The sequence below is a fragment of the Panthera uncia genome, assembly GCF_023721935.1.
Source record: "Panthera uncia isolate 11264 chromosome C1 unlocalized genomic scaffold, Puncia_PCG_1.0 HiC_scaffold_4, whole genome shotgun sequence".
NCBI classification, from domain to species: domain Eukaryota; kingdom Metazoa; phylum Chordata; class Mammalia; order Carnivora; family Felidae; genus Panthera; species Panthera uncia.
Genome location: NW_026057585.1, coordinates 86,057,553 through 86,071,282, shown reverse-complemented (window position 1 = coordinate 86,071,282; position 13,730 = coordinate 86,057,553). Strand labels below are relative to the sequence as shown.

At 51.2% G+C, this 13,730-nt stretch overlaps 1 protein-coding gene and 1 long non-coding RNA gene across 3 annotated transcripts in view; both read left to right on the top strand.

Moving 5' to 3' along the window:
* MACO1 (macoilin 1) overlaps positions 1 to 5,174 on the top strand; it is a 64,150-nt gene extending 58,976 nt beyond the window's left edge. For both annotated transcript variants that reach the window (XM_049617768.1, XM_049617769.1), the window contains one exon: positions 4,689 to 5,174. In XM_049617768.1, coding sequence (XP_049473725.1) covers positions 4,689 to 4,891 — 203 coding nt within the window. In that variant the 3' untranslated portion in view covers positions 4,892 to 5,174. The remainder of the gene's footprint in view (positions 1 to 4,688) is intronic.
* A 1,797-nt stretch (positions 5,175 to 6,971) lies between these two features.
* LOC125912936 (uncharacterized) overlaps positions 6,972 to 13,730 on the top strand; it is a 26,040-nt gene continuing 19,281 nt past the window's right edge. The window contains exon 1 of the long non-coding RNA XR_007454877.1: positions 6,972 to 8,094. This is a non-coding gene — a long non-coding RNA (uncharacterized LOC125912936). The remainder of the gene's footprint in view (positions 8,095 to 13,730) is intronic.

Below are 13,730 nucleotides of genomic sequence, written 5' to 3'. Positions count from 1 at the left end.
AATCCTTTGAATAGGTAGCATTTGGGCAGAGGCTGAAAGTAAGAGAGTGAGGGAACCACGTAAATCTAAAATCTCCGGGGGAAAAGCACTTCAGGCCTCAGGAGCATAGGCCACAGCCTGAGGGACGGGTATGGTTGCTGGCCGGGCCACATTTGTAGCCCTTGGAAAGAACTTGGGACTTTGCTCTGAGTAACACGGGAAGCTTTGGAAGGCTTCTGAACAGAGGCCTGATACAACCTGATGAAAAGAAATTTAGATTTTGTCCAAGAAACTAATTAGCCAGCATAGATTACTGAAAACAAAAATCAAACAACTGACTTAGTAGGAGAAGGTTATTTCAACAGGCACTTAAAGAACATTCAAAGCATGCGTACGAGAAGCTGAAGGAGAGAGAGGTACAGATAAGACACAGTGTGGTGGGGGATCTACTAGGGTGTTCAAACTTTTTGGTCTTGGGGACCCCTTGACACTCTTAAAATTCTTGAGTAACCCAAGGAGATTTTTTCCAAGTGGGTTATGTCAATCAGTATTTACCTATTAGAAACTGAAACTTGGGGGCACCTGGGTGGCTCAGTCGGTGAAGCATCCGACTTTGGCTCAGGTCATGATCTCGCAGTCTGTGAGCTCGAGCCCCATCTCGGGCCCTGTGCTGACAGCTCAGAGCCTGGAGGCTGCTTCGGACTCTGTGTCTCCCTCTTTCTCTGCCCTTCCCCGCTCGTGCTCTGTCTCTCTCAAAAATAAACGTTAAAAAAAATTTTGTTTAAAAGAAATTAAAACTTAAAACATGTATTAATTCATTTTCAAATAGCATAATAAGCATATAACTTATTTGTATGAGAAAGAACTATATTTGCCCAAAACCCCAGAGAAAATTTAATGAGGAAAAATGGCATTGTTTTACTGTGAGCCAATCTCTTTAGTTTCTGCTTCAATAGAAGATAGTTCGGTTCTCATCCCTGTTTCTACCTTCAGTCTGTTGTAATTTTACTTGCATGTGGTTTCTAGAAGACTCCACTTACCCCCAGGAGGGAATGAATGTGCAGAAGGCCAACGATGTATTAGTACGATCACAAAGATGGCTGGACCCTGTGGGCCCTGTGTACAGCAGAGAGGCCTATTGCCAGTGGGTAGAGGTAGGGGACTTGAAGGGCCAGAGCAGTGATCAGGGGTGGCTTCACGAGGGAGGGGACATTGAGTGGGCTTTGAAGGATGGATTCTGGGGGCAGAGAATGGCAGGGGAAAGACATTGTTACCTGGGGGGCTCGTGCAAGCAAAGGAAAGAAACGTCCAGATGAGCGGTGGCCTCAGGCTGGAGGACTTGGGAGATGAGGGGGACCGTGCATGAAGCCAAACCAGACTGTGTCTTCCCTAGATTTTTCAGGAGGGACGGGGTGACGTGTTCTGGCCATTATTTTGGAAACGTCTTTCCAATAGCAATGTGAAAGATGGATCTGGAAGGTGAGATTGAGGAGAGGCAGGTAGACTCCCTAGGAGGCTGTGACTGTCTTTTGTCTCAGAGGCGGGGAGTGTGGGGGAGGGAGGGTGGTCCAGACAGGGAGGGAAGGAAAGTGGAGGCACCTGGGGGATGTGGGAGGCTAAAGTTGCTGGGAGCAGAGAAGAAGAACAGAACAGAATCAGGGAACGAGAAGAGAGAGTGACTTTGGTTGGAGATGCTCTGAGTTGGAGTCGTTTCCTGGACACCCAGGTGAGAGATCGTCGTCAGTCAGGGGGCATTTGGGGTCTCATCTCCAGCGAGAGGGCCCAAACCCCGGGAGCAGGGGGGAATATACAAGTTGTGAAAAGTTAATGGAGCCGTAGGAGGGGCTTGGGATGGCCCAGATGATAGAGCAAGAAGAATGGCAGGTTGGGAGTCGGGCTTATTAATCTGTGGGCTCAGGGAAAAGCAGTTAAGAAGAAGGTTCCTGGGAATTCTGTTCTAAAGCTGACCTTCTGGGGCGCCTGGCTGGCTCAGTTGGAAGAGCACGCAGCTTTTCATCTCGGGGTCATGGGTTCAAGCCCCACGTTGGGTTGTAGAGATTACTTAAACTTAAAAAAATTTTTTTGGTTTAAATAAATAAAGCGGAACTTCTGGCCACACACCGGTTCCTGTGCCCTCCTGGCTCAGCTGGCTGCGAAAGGGGCCACCTCATTTCAGCTGCTCTGATTTGCACTGTGGGAGGACAGCCCCCTGGAGTGCGGGAGCACCTGGTCTCTGAGTGGCCAAGGGGAGTTTGGCTTCCCAGCGCAGACTGGGCTTCCGTGTCAGCCCCCGAATTCTTGCAAAGAGACAAAAAAAGCAAAGAGAACTGCCTTTTTCAAAGCTCCGGGAATGTTTGCATGTTACTGATTAAAAAAATCAAACTTGCATCTGCGTGGGGAAAAAAAAAAAGGATACAGCGGCTCACAGATGCCGTTAGGTATTTTATTCATCCGAGGCTTATTTTGTTCAAAGGGAAGGAGGATATTTGATGCGAACTTGAAGCTGAGGGGCCATGAAGGAAGTCAGAGCAGTTCCTTTCTACTGCTCTTTGCTGGGCCTTCCCACTACTTCCCCCCCTTGTCAAGCTGAGAATATTCTAATAAGGATCCAACTTTGTAATTCAAATCAAACCCCTTGTTGCTTTTCTGCTTCCTACTTTCTGTATCATTTGATTCATCCCACTTCCAAAATGACTTTCATCTCTACTACATGCTTGTTAAAGATATGTCACCGCGCCCTCTTGCATTTCAAATATATTACCACCTTCTGCAGGACTCAAACTGAGTGCAGCTCAAATGCAACCTCTTTTTTTTTTTTTTTTTTTTTTGAAAGCATTTAAATTTCTGAAGTTCTGAAGGGCTACTCCTGAGTCCTGAGTGTTCTTCACGCAGTAGACCAGGGAGCTTCAAAGCGTGATGCAAATTGCGTGGGCTCTGGAACAGTGGTGCCAGGTTTAAACCCCGCTCGACCTCTTAATCACGGAATGACTTTGGGCAGGAGACATAACTTGCAGAGCCTGAGCTTTCTGGGGGGCTGGGCACTAGGGATGTGGCAGCGAACAAGGGGACAAACCCAGCTTCTGCCCTCATGGAGCAGAGGCCACTGGAGATGACGGGCACAGAGCATCACCCAAATGGGTAGTTACAGGAGGTAAAAGAATGTGGTACGTGGGAGTGCAGACTGGAGCCAGACCGCACAGAGCTGAATCCTGGCTCTGTCATTCGGCCTCTCTCTGCCTCAGTTTCCTCATCTATAAAATGGATGATGATGATGATGATGATGATGGTAATTCCCACATCCTAGAGTCATTGTGATAAGTGAGTTTGTCTATGTAAGCACTTAGAGCAGTGCCTGGCACTTGTGTGTTAGCCATTGTAATTATTATCCTTACTAGAAGAAAGGGACAAAAAGGAAAGCATGGGATGTGTTGAGAATCTAGGGATTGGGGGGGGTGCGTGCAGGGTCGGGTCTGATTTTAAGGGGAGGGTCAGGGAAAGCCTGGTGAGGAAGTGAAACCTCAGGAGTGAACACAGAGCAGGAGAAGCCCAGAAGAGGAAGCGGCCCAAGGCAGGAGTTGGTTGGGTCAAGAAGCTAAGCATAGCGGGGGGAGGGGGGATGCTGGGCGGCCGAGTCAGGTAACGTGAAAGTGTCCGGCAGGTGCAAAGTGGGCCGACAGGCCGAGCGGCACAGTGCCAAGAGGTGGGGAGGAGCACACTGTGTCACTCTAGACCCCCCAGTGCAGCCGCTGCCGGGCTTCGTGTGCCTTCTGTAGGGGAACCCGGAGGCCCAGCGTGTGGTGATGGATTCTCGGGCCTCAGGTGTTCTGTATCCCTCGGTCTGACACTCAGATGTCCAGCCTCCCAGAAAAATATTTCCGCTCAAGAGGTGCAGCCGTGGTGCACCCTCTCGGCTGCCGTGGGTGACTGCCGCGCTCCACACGTGGCTCAACGTGTCGCTTGTCACCCCTCCATAAACAGAATCCCTTTTTTTTTTTTTTTAATTTTTTTTTTCAACGTTTTTTTATTTATTTTTGGGACAGAGAGAGACAGAGCATGAACGGGGGAGGGGCAGAGAGAGAGGGAGACACAGAATCGGAAACAGGCTCCAGGCTCCGAGCCATCAGCCCAGAGCCCGACGCGGGGCTCGAACTCACGGACCGCGAGATCGTGACCTGGCTGAAGTCGGACGCTTAACCGACTGCGCCACCCAGGCGCCCCCAGAATCCCTTTTTAAACACCTGTAAAACCACGGCCCACAGGCCAGACTGGCCTGCCACCTGTTCTTGTATTCCCCATGGGCTGAGAATGGTTTTTGCATGTTAGAAAAAGGCGGGGGGGAGCGCCTGGGTGACTCAGTTGAGCATCTGACTCTGGACTGCGGCTCAGGTCATGAGATCGAGTCCCGAGTAGGGCTCCACACTGACAGCATGGAGCCTGCTTCGGATTCTCTCTCTCCCTCTCTCTGTCCCTCCCCCACTGTGCTCCCTGTCTCTCTCTCAAAATAAATCAACTTAAAAAAAAAAACAACAACAACAAAGTGTGTGGCTCGCAATGCCTAAAATATTTATTGTTTGGCCCTTAACAGGAAAAGTTCCTACCCTTAGAAGCCATCAGAGCTGGAGGCGAACTCACTTGGGATTGGGCCTCCGCGAGGGATTGTGTTAGAGGGACCCTCCCTTCTCACTAACGGTGGGTCTTTGCTCTTTCAGGACAAATTCTTCAGAAAGACCAGGAAATCAAGGACCTTAAACAGAAGATAGCCGAAGTCATGGCCGTCATGCCCAGCATAACGTACAGCGCCACGACCAGCCCCCTGAGCCCCGTTTCCCCCCACTACTCTTCCAAATTTGTGGAGACCAGCCCCTCTGGACTTGATCCCAATGCCTCTGTTTACCAGCCCCTGAAGAAATGAAGGCCAGCTGTGGCTTTTGCCCAGCCATTTGGTTACCAGAAGGCATCACAAAGGAGCGTCTCTGGCAGTCAAGATAAAAAAAAAAAAAAAAAAAAAAAAAAAGTTTATATTGTATTTTGTGGGACTGTATATGTTGTCGTTTTTAAAAAGGGGGGAAAGATAACATCCAAGTCTGATTAGAACTGCCCATCAGTTTTTCTTGTAAATTTTTAGAAGACCTCACAGAACTTTGCAGTTTATTTTTCTCGGCCAACACATTAAAACCATTCTTGGATTTCAAGTAGCCAGTTTTGCCTTTTATGTATTCTTACAGTTTCCTCTTGAAGAAAACAGACAGACAAACAAACAAACAAAAGCAGGGTTTTTGCTTCCCAATCCTTTATTTTTGTTCTGTTTTGTTCTTAAATAAGCAAGCAAAACCTGCACGTTGGATTCACGTGGGATGCTAACAGAAGCGTTTCTTTTTTAGAGTGGAAGGGTTAATAACCTCACACAGCTTTGCTCTCATAGCTGCATTACCCAAGATGATTATTGACACGACAGAAAACAAAAGGTGATTACCCCTCCGAGGAGCAGACAGACCCCAGGAGTGTCCCGTAAGCCGAGGGGAGCCAGGTGATGGGACTTGGCTCTCGAGCGTCCCTGGGGTCGAGTCGGAAATGCTCCTGTCCCCCTTGGGTGTGCAGTCCTAGAAAATCGCTAGCAGTGCCTTGGGAAAAGACATTTCAAGAGGAAACTTGATGACTTTAAACTATCTTCCCCCTTCCCCGTCATCTGTCTTCTATCTGTGTCGAGCTCACTGCGGATCCTGCTGTACAGCTGGCGTGTAGCTGGGCTCTTGGACGCCACCCCGGCTGCATCCCGTGTCCTCTCAGAGAAAGCACCCGGGTGTTCTGGACTTCTCGAGGCAAGCACCTGGGGGCGGGGAGCCGGGCCGTGTGTGTGTGCCACAGACCTGCAAAGACAGCCAAGGAAACCGGGTTCGGGTTTGTTGGGTTTCATTTTTTAATCTCCTTTCGTTTAACTGTGCTTTTCCTCTCTTCATCATCTTGTGTTGGATGATTTAAAAGAAACTTGATTATTCCTCAGCTCTTGTGCCAAGGAGGGTTTGTTTTTTTTTGTTTTTGTTTTTGTTCTTAAGAGTTTTAAACTCAAAACTCTGCACAAAGATTTCGGTTTCAAGTGTATATTAGACACTGGTAGAAAAGTGTTTGCACTGGCCACTTTTGGAAGTGTTTAAGAATCCGGGTGGGGGCGGGGGGAGGGCCGGGGAGAGGGAGGGGCGAGGCAAAATTGTATTGGGAAACTAGGAAAATTAAGGAACCAAACAGATTGGTTTTGCTTCCTTGCCATGGATTCTGGAAGGACACCGTTCTTCCCAAATTTCCCGTCAATTGGCGTGCACGTCATATTTAAAGCAGATTAAGGGGGACGAGCAAGTCAGCAAAATCGAAGTATTAAAAAGAATCATCCTTTTAATCACAGATCTTATTTGGGGGTAAGAAAAAATAAAAAAAACTTCTAGCTTTAGCCAGGTGTGCATGTTGCTGCCATTTTGCATTTTTGAATCATCTTGTGTAATTGTCACCTTGGAAGTGTTAACTCACAACTGTCACAGGTTTTTTTCATCCTTGTGCAAAAACATGGAAAATTGTCACTGACTTTGTGTTGAGGTTTCCCCCACTTTGCTGCCTTTTGGGACACTATTTTCGTTAAACACTTGGTCTTGGCTGCATTCTTTTTTTTTTTTCTTTCCTGTGGGGTTCAAAAGAATAAAAACATTTTCTTACAGATAAAACTAGTTTTCTGCCTTTTTAAACTTTGCAGGAGGGACCGCAAGGTAGATTGTTCTGAATGGGCCTTCGATGGTCGCCCTTGCTCTCTCCCCATCCCGGGCCCTGTCAGGGGGCAGTGCCCCCCCCCCCCCCACCCCTGTGTGGTGGGGCAGAAACAGGATTTGGGATGAATCCAACCAGGGTCTCAAGTTGGTTTTAGTTCTAGTCCAACTTAAGACGTATCCATACTCATTCTCCCTCCCACCCTCCTCCCTCCCTCCCTCCCTCCCTCCTTCCTGGTCCATCCCTGCCCACTTTCTTTCTCCCTGGCTTCCTAGTAGAACCAAGGCTGACCTGTTTTCTGGTACAACCCTCCTCTCCTGAAAAGGCAGGTCAGGGGTGGGGTTGGAAGGGAGTTGGCAAGGAAATACTGAGAGCAAATTTCCTTCCCGTTTTCCAGAATCTTTGGGGCCGCTTTGTGACCGATAGCCTATTGGGTTTCCTATCTGCTCTAGATCCTGCGCTGACCTCCAAGGTAGCCACTTCTAAACCCTCCCTTGTTTCTAGAGGCTTTGTCTGTTTTCATCTTCTGACAAGCCAGCCTCCTCTCTTGGTCCCTGCTTTCCTCTCTTGGCCATTGTTGCAACTGATCTTGGCTCCAGTTTTGGAAAATTCTGCTCTTGGCACCTCACCCTCTGTCCCCGTTGCTGCATGGCCTTCCTGAGTCTCAGCCACTTAGGCTCTTACAGATACACCACACTTCATACCGTGAGCAGAGCTCCTCGGGGGAAGCACCTTGGCCTGGCCTTGGCCTTCGCCTTCCCGCAGGAACGTGTCTGCCCACGGCATTCTCACCGGCACGTTCTTTTACACCAAGAAAATCTCCAGTTGTTGTCTTTGTTGTTTTAGGCCCATGACAAAGGGGTTCCGCTCCTTAATACACTAAACATTCGTTACGTGCCATAAAGCCGTGTTTGCCATTCTGGATGGTTAAACATTTACAGAAGGAGCAGGGCCGAGTGTGTTTTGACTGGCCGAATAACCTCTCTTTATTGCCATCCTCCAACCTGACCAGGAAATAGCCGCCGTGTGTCCATTCTCTGTGACAATCTTTCCAGGGGAGCCTATAAAGTGAGAAGGAACAGTTCCTCGGGGCTCGGGGCCTGAGGGGAGGGAATCGTCCTTCCTCCTCCCATCCCAGCTCGCCAGCCTCACCTGGCTGTACTCACGGGGCCGTGGCAAAAGCCACCTGGGAGGGCCGAACATGTCTAACAGCTGCTATCGGGCTGCTGCTTGCGAAATTCACAGCACGTTAGAGGGAGCCGAAGAGGTAAACCGGAAGGAAGCCCACCCGGGAGCCGGTCCAGTGAAGGGCATAGTAAACTGTTTTCCAGGCGGGCTGTGGCAGCTAGAAGGACCTCTGAGCCGGTAAGTGCCTGGTCTGGTTGCTCTCTTTGCCGCTGAGCTGGCCTCCTCCCAGGCTTGCTGCACCTGCCCGAGGGCACCGCTCTCTAAAGGCCCCCGTCTGCCCCAGGCCGAGCAAAGCCCGGTGGCTTCGGCAAGCCCTCTAGACCGGGATCCAGTTCCGTGACCTCCCGCAACCTCTCTGGGGTGGGTGCGGTTTCCTCACCTTTAAGGAGGAGTATTGTTCCTGGTCGCCCTGCTGGCCCTGCTGGCTGGAAGGAGTTGCTATGGGAACTGCAGACTACCCAGGGCCTCCCCCTGCAAGTCCAGAACTGCAGCAAGGAGTCGTGGTGGGGCAGGGAGCCGGCAGAATTCCTGTTCCTGGGGCTAGCTGCGTCCCCCACAGCACCCTGGGAGCTCCCCCCAGCCCCCACCTCACCCCACCCCACCCAGCCGAATCTGCATTTTAACAAATCTCCAGGTGATTTGGTGGCTTCGCAGTGTTTAGAAGCCTAACCTGAAGACCAAAGCACTGTCTCTCTCTTCTAGTTCAGAAAAAGCCAACTCTCAGGCTTTGAAAATTCAGTTAAGAGCTTAGTAGATGCAGGGGAATGGGGGGGGGGTGGTGCGCCTGGGTGGCTCAGGTCATGATCTCGCAGTTCGTGAGTTCGAGCCCCACATTGGGCTCGCTGCCGACAGCGCCTGCTTCAGATCCTCTGTCCCTCTCTCTCTCTGTCCCTCCCCCTCTCGCGCTATCAAAAATAAACATATATAAAAGAAAAGAGCCTAGTCGATGAGCAAGCTGGAGATGATGGGCCCTGAGCTTTATACATTTTGCTTATTTTGTTTATTATTCCCCTCCCCCATCGGGATGTAAGCTCTGTGCGGGCAAGGGTTTTCATCCGTTTATTTACTGCTGTGACCGAGAACAATGACTGCTACATAGTAGGTGCTCAGTAAACGCGTGTTGAATGAATAAGGCTAATCAGCGGGTTAGACGTGTTAACCTGAAAAACCGCCTCTTAACAGCGTCTCTGTAACAGTACCGTGAGAATGACAGCGTGCACGGAACGGTTTCTAGAAGATGGGACAATTTACCATGACATCTTACATCTGCCTGTGTCTCGTTTCTGCCGAATCCTTGTTTTCTTGTCAGATTTTCTCGACAAACGCCTGCTTGACTTCGCCAGGGGCAGGGATTTCCTAAACAGCCGAGTGCGCAGAGGACGCTCACTTCTCCGTCAGGGAAACCTTGCCGCAGGGAACCTGCTGGGCCCATCCATCCGTCCAGCCACCCATCCATCCGTCACCCAGTTGGAGCCTTAGACCGATTTCCCCCAGTTCTGGCACAGCTGCGTCTTGAGTCAGTGTGGGATTTTCATTTTGGCAGGGATCGGACTATAAAGCGTTTCCTCCAGGAAGGTTAAAAGGACTTTTGAGGGGCTTCTTCGATCTGACTAAGGAGGCCACACTTCGCTGCTGGCCTCCTTTCCTCTCGGGCTCCTTTGTCTCTGCTCTGTTCCTGTCTCAATGCTTGCTTTTCATTCCTCCGCCTTTACCTGAGGGAGCTCTTACGTTCCCTCAGCTTCTGGAATGACCCCTGCCAGTGTACCTCTGAGCTCTGTCCTAAGAATCCCGGGCCTAGTTCCACACAGTGCATTGTGGCCTTTTAAGCCCCACTGGGGAAGCCTGGACGGGTTTGTTCACTCTGGGAGCCCCGCCTGCCCCCAGGCACCTTAGGATGGAGAGGGAGGCCACACGGCCTGCGGCCAGGGACCTTTATGAGCTGGTTTGGCCTGGCGCCCGCCCCTGCAGCACCAACACGTCTTTAGCATTGCCCTCCCGCTTGTCCTCACAGGCCGACGCTGTTTGACACGCCCTCCGGTCCCAGGCCTGTACTTCCCTAGAACAGTGGTTCTCAAACTTCAGGGTTCATCAGAACCCCCCGAATGGCCTGTTAAAACCCAAATTGCAGGGTCCCACCCCCAGCGGTTCTGATTCCGGAGGTCCGGGGTAGGGCCTGGAACGGTGTGTTTCTAACAAGGTCCCAAGCGAGGCTGGGTCCTGGAACCCCACTCTGAGAACCACGGACTTGAGAGCAAGGGCTGGCCCTGGGGCCCCGGCCCGGCCTGACGCCATCCCCTCCAGCTGCCACCAGAGGGCACCTGGGAGTCTTTTCACCTCCCCCGGCCGCTCGGTGGGACAGCAGATAGTTTTCCCTGAAGATTTCTTTCTTACTGCAATTTTTGTTATGTATGAGGAAGAAGAAATATTGACCTAAAACATAAGGTGGGTTCTCAGAGTCTGTCTCTGACAAGTATCAAAGGTCGGATGGACAAGCCTTTTGAAGGTATTGAATATCCCAGGTTTCGGGAAATGGAAGTGTGTTCCCAGGAGAGAAGAGGACTTCCTGGCACCCCCTCCTCCACACCCCGAAGGACTTTCTTGCAGAACTTTCTTGCAGAACGTCCTGAAGTCATTCCATATTCAGAACCCAAGGGGCAGTTAAGATTATAGATGATTTTCATTTTCTTCTTTCTACTTCATATTCCAAACGTCCTACAATAAACGTAATAATACTTTTATGGTAAAAAACAGTAATTGTTTTAAAAACACAGTTTAAGTGTAATTAAAAGCTAAAAAAAACATCAACTCAAAAAACAAAAACAGAACCAAAAAAAAAGCCAACAACAACCCAAGGGGGAACACAGGGTTGGGGTAAAGAGAACTCCCAGCCGGAACTTGCCCCCCACTCTGCGGCTTGTTGGTTCTGCCCAGGTAGCTACCTGAGGGGGAAACACAGCAGGCCGCATGCTCAGGAAGGCCCAGCGGGGACCGAGGGGTAGATGATGACGTGTGAGGGCTCGGTCACCTCTGTAATTCACCTGTCGCTAGAGCTCGTGGCCTGATGCCCAATCTCAGCACAGCCCTAGGTCACGTCCAGTGCTGCTGATCTCACGCACCAGCGCTTCCTGCCGGCCAAGCAGATGGGAGCAGCCCAGAGCTGTTAACACTTGGTTTATGGCCCAGAGGTTCCGAATCAGTGGCCTGCAGACGCATTTTGTCTGACCTGCATAGAGTTGAGTAACTTGGAGCTAACATTTAAAAATGGCGAGGGGGGGGCGCCTGGGTGGCACAGTCGGTTAAGCATCCGACTTCGGCTCAGGTCACGATCTCACGGTTCATGAGTTCGAGCCCTGCGTCGGGCTCTGTGCTAACAGCTCAGAGCCTGGAGCCTGCTTCCGATTCTGTGTCTCCCTCTCTCTCTGACCCTCCCTTGTTCATGCTCTGTCTCAAAAATAAATAAACATTTAAAAAAAAATTATAAAAAAAAATAAAAATGGCGAGGTTTCACACTATCCAGACTTTTTTTTCTTTTCTGCCGAAATATCCATAGATCTGAAATTGCAGGGGCTGACATCCCTCTCCAGGCACAATGGAGCTTGGGGGGGGGCCTCGGGTCCCCACCCTGGTTGCTCATTAGAGTCACCCGGGGAGCTCTTTGCACACCCTGGTCTCCAGGGTCCCCAAAAAACCTGATTTAATAGGCTGTGGAGGAATCTGGGGAGGAACGTTGTTGTTGTTGTTATTGTTGTTGTTGTTGTTAATTCCCCAGAGATGTCTCCTATGCAGCCAAGGTTGAGAAACGAACTCGAGTATAAGAGGAAGCCTCTGTCCTGGCTGGGGCCTCAGAGGATATGTTCTGGGCATCTGGGGGCCAGGAGTTGGGGCCAGATCTTTGGGTGTTTAGCTGGCCAAGTTGAGATGTGAGGGAAGGGGGTCTGTCTTCCCGCCTTCCCTGTGCAGACCCTTGTCAGCTCTCTCCTTCCTCGTGACCCCTGGGCTTCCCTCCAAGGCCCGTGTCCTGAGTCCCCTTGCCAACCACATTTATCCCACCGATCTTTACCAATTTAAAGTGTTGGCCCTCCGGGTTCCAAAAAGAAACTCTGCTAGCATCATCTCGAATTTGTTGTTATTTTGTGTTCTTATCTGAGGTGTTTTATATCGCAAGCCATATGAACAGACTGTGGCCAGTGTAAATCCAAGAGGGAATTGAGTGGAAAGGGAGGCGAGCACGTCCAGGAAGCCGAGAAGCCGGCTGGGAGGGACAGGGGTCAGCCAGCTTCGGGTCTGGGAGGCAGAAAACTGCTCTCGGGCCGGGGCCCTGCCCCTGGGGTGAATGAGGCTTGAGCAAGAGTCCGGAGACTGTGGTAGACTTGTATCACTGTTCCCCAATTATCCACTTCAGCCGCATGGAGAGAATTCCACCTCCACCCTCCCCGGTGTCAGAACTGGCTTGTGGAATGTGAGTGGACATCACATGGGCCCAATCTGAGCAGAGATTTTAAATGCACCTGAGCGGTTCAGGTTAGCCTCTTGCTTCCGTCTGCCAGGAGAACAGTATTTCTCATGCCTGGCTGAGAGCTGAGTGGGGTCAAAGTCAACCCTCATGCCCACAAGCCAAAAAGAAAAACAAAAAGCCACTGAGATCTGGGGGCTATTTGTTACTAGAACAAAAGCCGACCAATACAGAGGAAGAGTCCATACCTGGGTCCTAGGCCCTCCCCTTGGCTGATCCCTGGACAGAGAGGAGCCTGGGGAAGGAGGTGCTGGGCCCTCAGCTCCACATGGGAGATAGAGCTTATGCCCCCAGCACACGTGCGCGTGCACACACACACACCCAGACACCCACACACGTGGTTACAGAAGAGAAACCAAGGCGCTGTGGGGCTGGAGAACAAGAAGCCCACACGTCAATCGTTCTAGTAGCCAGAGCCCAGGGCAGTGGGGTCCTGGCCTTCCCACCGCCCCAGCCCCTTGAAGATCCTCGTCTCCCATGAGCTCCATGTTTTCAGGATTTTGCCAACAAACAGAAGTGACTACACGTAGGAATCCGTTACTGGCAACGTTGTGCGTGTTCAGAATGCGGCCCATAGAAGTTCCGATCGACCGCCGTGGCCAGGGGAGCTGAAAAGCAAGAGAATTCAACGTTTTAAGTCACCCGCGCAGCCTTTCTGAAATACCAGAAACAGCTTTGGGAATGCATGTTGCAGCCTCCAGACCTCTAGATCTGGGCCCCCAGGTGGGAACGGGCCACCTAACATGCTCGCTCTCCTGACGGCGTGTCCTTCCAGCCACTGCCCCGGGAAGCCACAGACGCGTCCAGCACCACAGCAACCGGCCCAACGGGGGCGTGGGGTGTGTTTTGGGCACAGGGCAGGCTGGCACAGCAGATGCAGACAGGCTTCTCCGGGGAGGCCCTGTGAGTAAGGCTGCTCTCTGCCCACTAAGCAGCCCTGACTGGAAATAAACCAAATCCCTTGTGAGAACAGAGGGGCTTGATGTGACCCGCCCACCCACCCCGGGATGCTTTCTGCTGGAAAGAGATGGGGCCACGTCACCTAAACTCCCTGTGCCTCACTTTCCTCATCTGCCAAATGGGGATGATGAAAACGGTCCCCAGGTCAGAGGGCCCCCAGATTCAGTGGATTTGTCCCTGCCAGACACTGGGCTGGTTAGCCCTTGACCTCACCCCTCCCTTCCCTCCGCCTCACCACTGATTCAGGAGGAAAGTACGAGAAGCGAGCGGGGGAGTTAAGTTGCGAGGAGGACAGGGGCTAATGCACACGCACCTGCATCACCTCTCCCACTCCCCCCCC